The following is a 3138-nucleotide window of genomic DNA, read 5'->3' as shown; positions in this document are numbered from 1 at the left end:
TTTTTAGTCAAAATAAATACAAAACCTATAAATTGTGAATATAATTTTGATATCGATCGCTTTTTCTTTTTGACTGTCACATTCATTATTGAAAAGCAATTTTACAATTATTGTAAAATTGTAAATACAATTGTAAATACAAGTTTACAATTATTGTAGAATTGTAAATACAATTTTACAACGAATTGTATTTACAATTACAATTACAATTTACAAAAATTGTAACAGTACTGTGCAACAGGCCCCTGAAATACACAGGAATGAATGAAATGTATAGTCATTTTGGTGTATTGTTACATCATGCGTGTTATAAAATTTTTGTAATTATTTTCAAGTAATAATTAATCAAAATTACTTTAAATCTCATATATTCTTGTGTATTCAGGAGTAATGTATTATTCATATGTGAATTTGTGTCAGTTTGAAAATTTGCTATGGAGAAAACAAAAATAGCAGATTACAACCAAAATGGCGACTAAAGTACTACGTGACGTCCTTTTGTTTGAGCTCTGCTATCTAAATGTACAGCAAAAATAGTTATAATGCCATCGTTAGACAGCGTTCCTTCTGGTCAAAAGTTTGAATGCCCCTTTATCCTTCGTGGAAACAAAATGAGAAATAGAGAATTTTCATTTTTTTCTGAAATGACCAATTTATTGAGAGAGAGACCAATTTATTGAGAGCACATGAAGTCTAATGAGTACTTAATTCTACAAAAATTACGACAATTCGCATTCTTCGTCAAATGTTCCGGTCGGTATGATTGTACTGTAGATGCTCTTGAACTGTTCTAGTGAGCATTTTGCTCCACACGATGGGATCTCCAATGGACATGGATTTTCATCATCTGTGTTTCGGTAGATTATTTGCATGTGGTATTCATCGTTCGAAGAGTACACTTCGAAATGAAGACTCGAAGCATACGGTGGAGCGCGTACCTGTAAGAATGAATATGTGTTTGTTTCATGCCATTGAAGGATGGACTAGTTGGAATTTCCACGGAAAATTACATCGAATAGTCCTAGAGCATTGAGAACCTTGGCGATCGTATTTCCAGAGGCTGAGTATAGAAAGAGGGAGCGATCGGGCGATAGAGTTCCATTTATTTTTTGTTGTAAACTCTCCAAAATTTCTCGTATAAAAAATCCACTGTGTAAACGAGCCAAAAGCGTTGTATTGGTTTTGAGTTGGTACGTTTGACCTACAACCCGTTTGAAATCATCATTTTCCAATGCTTCAATTCCCCAAGCGGGCAAACTTGAGGAAAAGTAGGAAAAAGAACGAGTAACGCAAATGAAATACGTGTAAATTTGGTTATTTAAACATCAATCCGCGAAAGTGGCTCATATCTTCATTTTTATCTTACATTAGTGAAACAACTATGGCTCGATTCGTAACTCACATAGTTTGTAAACACGGACAGTGATACGCTCGCTAAGCGGTAGTAAAGGTAATTTGTCCATCGCAAAGCGATCGCATTTTGTTTATCGCATAAATATATTAAGCGTGATGAATTTATGCCGTAGCAAAATCCCATTTAATATAGGTTTCAACCACACCCATGTGCTATGTGACACAATTTTTTTCTTTCAGATTTTGGCTTACGTTTTATTTTGAAGCTTTTCGATCCAAAGTACATTGTATAGACGCTTTGCATCATGAAATGTGTTGATTTCCATTCCACTCCGCTTTTGCAATTGACGGAACATCTTTTTGTGTCGAGCCATAAGAGCGGTGAATTCAGGTGATTCTAAATATTCGTCGAAGGCACGTTCATAGCGTTGACATTTCTTTCCGTGATATAAAATATAGTCTTCTTCTTTTGAAACTGTATAAATCGGTAACGATTGCCACGATAAATCTCTATTCAATATTTGGTCTTTCTTGGATGGAAATAATAAAGCGGCTAAACATATAGCTCCAGTAATTAAGGTACGGCTTTGTTTGCTGCCTGCGAGATAGCGGTTGGCGAAATAATGACAGTATTCGGTAATTCTGATTGAGTTCAACACTTCTACGTTTCACTCACTTTGAACATACACAATATCATCTGAATGAGGGCCATCTCCAAGCAGTGATGCATATCTTCTGCGCAGATAAGCGCCTAATTCATAAGCTTGCTCCACACCAATCTGAAATATGATTCGCATTTGAGTTTGCTTGCCAATTTCATTATTTATTTTCATTCTATATGTAGTTTACTTACTTGAGTAAGCGCGCTTCGACCTTCTGGCCATGATACGTCTCGATTTGGATCGGTTGGAAATGTGCCTATGAATTATTGAATAATCTTATAATAAATTTCTATTAGATAATAGTAGAAAATAAAATGTTGGCGATACTCTTTTTGAAATACGTACGCGTAGGATTGCGATCGCCATGCCGAAATATCTAATTAATTGAAATGTAATATATGTTTGATATAAAAATACAAAATCGAAATTCAACTCACAACGGATGCAATTATTAGTTTAGGTTCATTGTGAATTTCCGTTCGTTTTTTTCTGGTAATATGTATCAATAGCCATATGTTTGCGAACAGACAAAACGAAGAAACCACCACAAAAGCTTTCCGAAGACTTAACTTTAACTTTAACATTATTCTCTCGGGATATTTCGTTTCAAAGTGTAAAATGAATGAAATCAATATGCGACTGAATTAATTGAAATCCGATACAAGAATGAGACGCGTTTATTTTGTGGCCATCGAATGATTTCGAACAAGAAATTACACCTGTGCACACAAGTGGAATGAAGTAATTCTTTCACGGATTCGAGCAACTTTTTTAGCTTTGTCAGCTTTTAATTGCAAATGATATATTTTGCATTTTCAAATATCTCAGGAGCCAGACGTGATTAAGGTTTACCGCGGGGCTAGAATACCAAAATCAAATTCCTATTTAAACATTTTCAACTTTCTCATCCATTTCCAAAATCTGATATCCTACTTGTATTTTTTTCTGAATAAATTCTGCCCTAGATGTGGAAAATTGAAAAATTCAGACTTCCATCCAGGATTTTCAAGCTCGTTCACATTTGCTTATGTGGGTAATCGGGGAAATTTGATGCACACGTCAAGTCCTTCGTTTCAAGATATCTCTTGACAAAGTGAAGTGTCAAATATCATTAGTTGCGACA

General features: G+C 34.7%; 1 protein-coding gene across 2 annotated transcripts; it reads right to left on the bottom strand.

The window, feature by feature from the left end:
* Positions 1-640: 640 nt before the first annotated feature.
* Positions 641-2718, bottom strand: LOC129571721 (prostatic acid phosphatase-like). Of its 2 annotated transcripts, none has more exons than XM_055451550.1 (7): positions 2453-2718; positions 2361-2391; positions 2207-2271; positions 2030-2132; positions 1606-1828; positions 1011-1257; positions 641-938 (listed from the first exon to the last, which is right to left on the bottom strand). In XM_055451550.1, exons 1-7 carry the CDS (start codon positions 2597-2599, stop codon positions 720-722), a joined length of 1035 nt encoding a protein of 344 aa, XP_055307525.1. In that variant the 5' UTR covers positions 2600-2718; the 3' UTR covers positions 641-719. The 2 variants fall into 2 exon arrangements, with proteins under 2 accessions (XP_055307525.1, XP_055307524.1); XM_055451549.1 differs by having other exon boundaries at positions 1606-1951; positions 2453-2717.
* Positions 2719-3138: the final 420 nt, after the last annotated feature.

This window comes from Sitodiplosis mosellana, unplaced genomic scaffold (assembly GCF_009176505.1).
Source record: "Sitodiplosis mosellana isolate CC-2019 unplaced genomic scaffold, AAFC_SMos_1.0 Smas_scaffold_3188, whole genome shotgun sequence".
Taxonomy (NCBI): Eukaryota; Metazoa; Arthropoda; class Insecta; order Diptera; family Cecidomyiidae; genus Sitodiplosis; species Sitodiplosis mosellana.
Note: the sequence above shows the minus strand (reverse complement) of the source record. Positions and strands in the feature narration are given on the sequence as shown.

What these genes read in the sequence shown, in the direction of transcription:
- LOC129571721 (XM_055451549.1), bottom strand. Translation starts at nt 2,599, where the DNA reads ATGTTAAAGTTAAAGTTAAGTCTTCGGAAAGCTTTTGTGGTGGTTTCT. An exon ending in TGATATTGTGTATGTTCAAA is followed by an intron (nt 1,952 to 2,029) that starts GTGAGTGAAACG and finishes GCTATCTCGCAG; the next exon opens with GCAGCAAACAAAGCCGTACC. An exon ending in GAAAAGCTTCAAAATAAAAC is followed by an intron (nt 1,258 to 1,605) that starts GTAAGCCAAAAT and finishes CTTTTCCTCAAG; the next exon opens with TTTGCCCGCTTGGGGAATTG.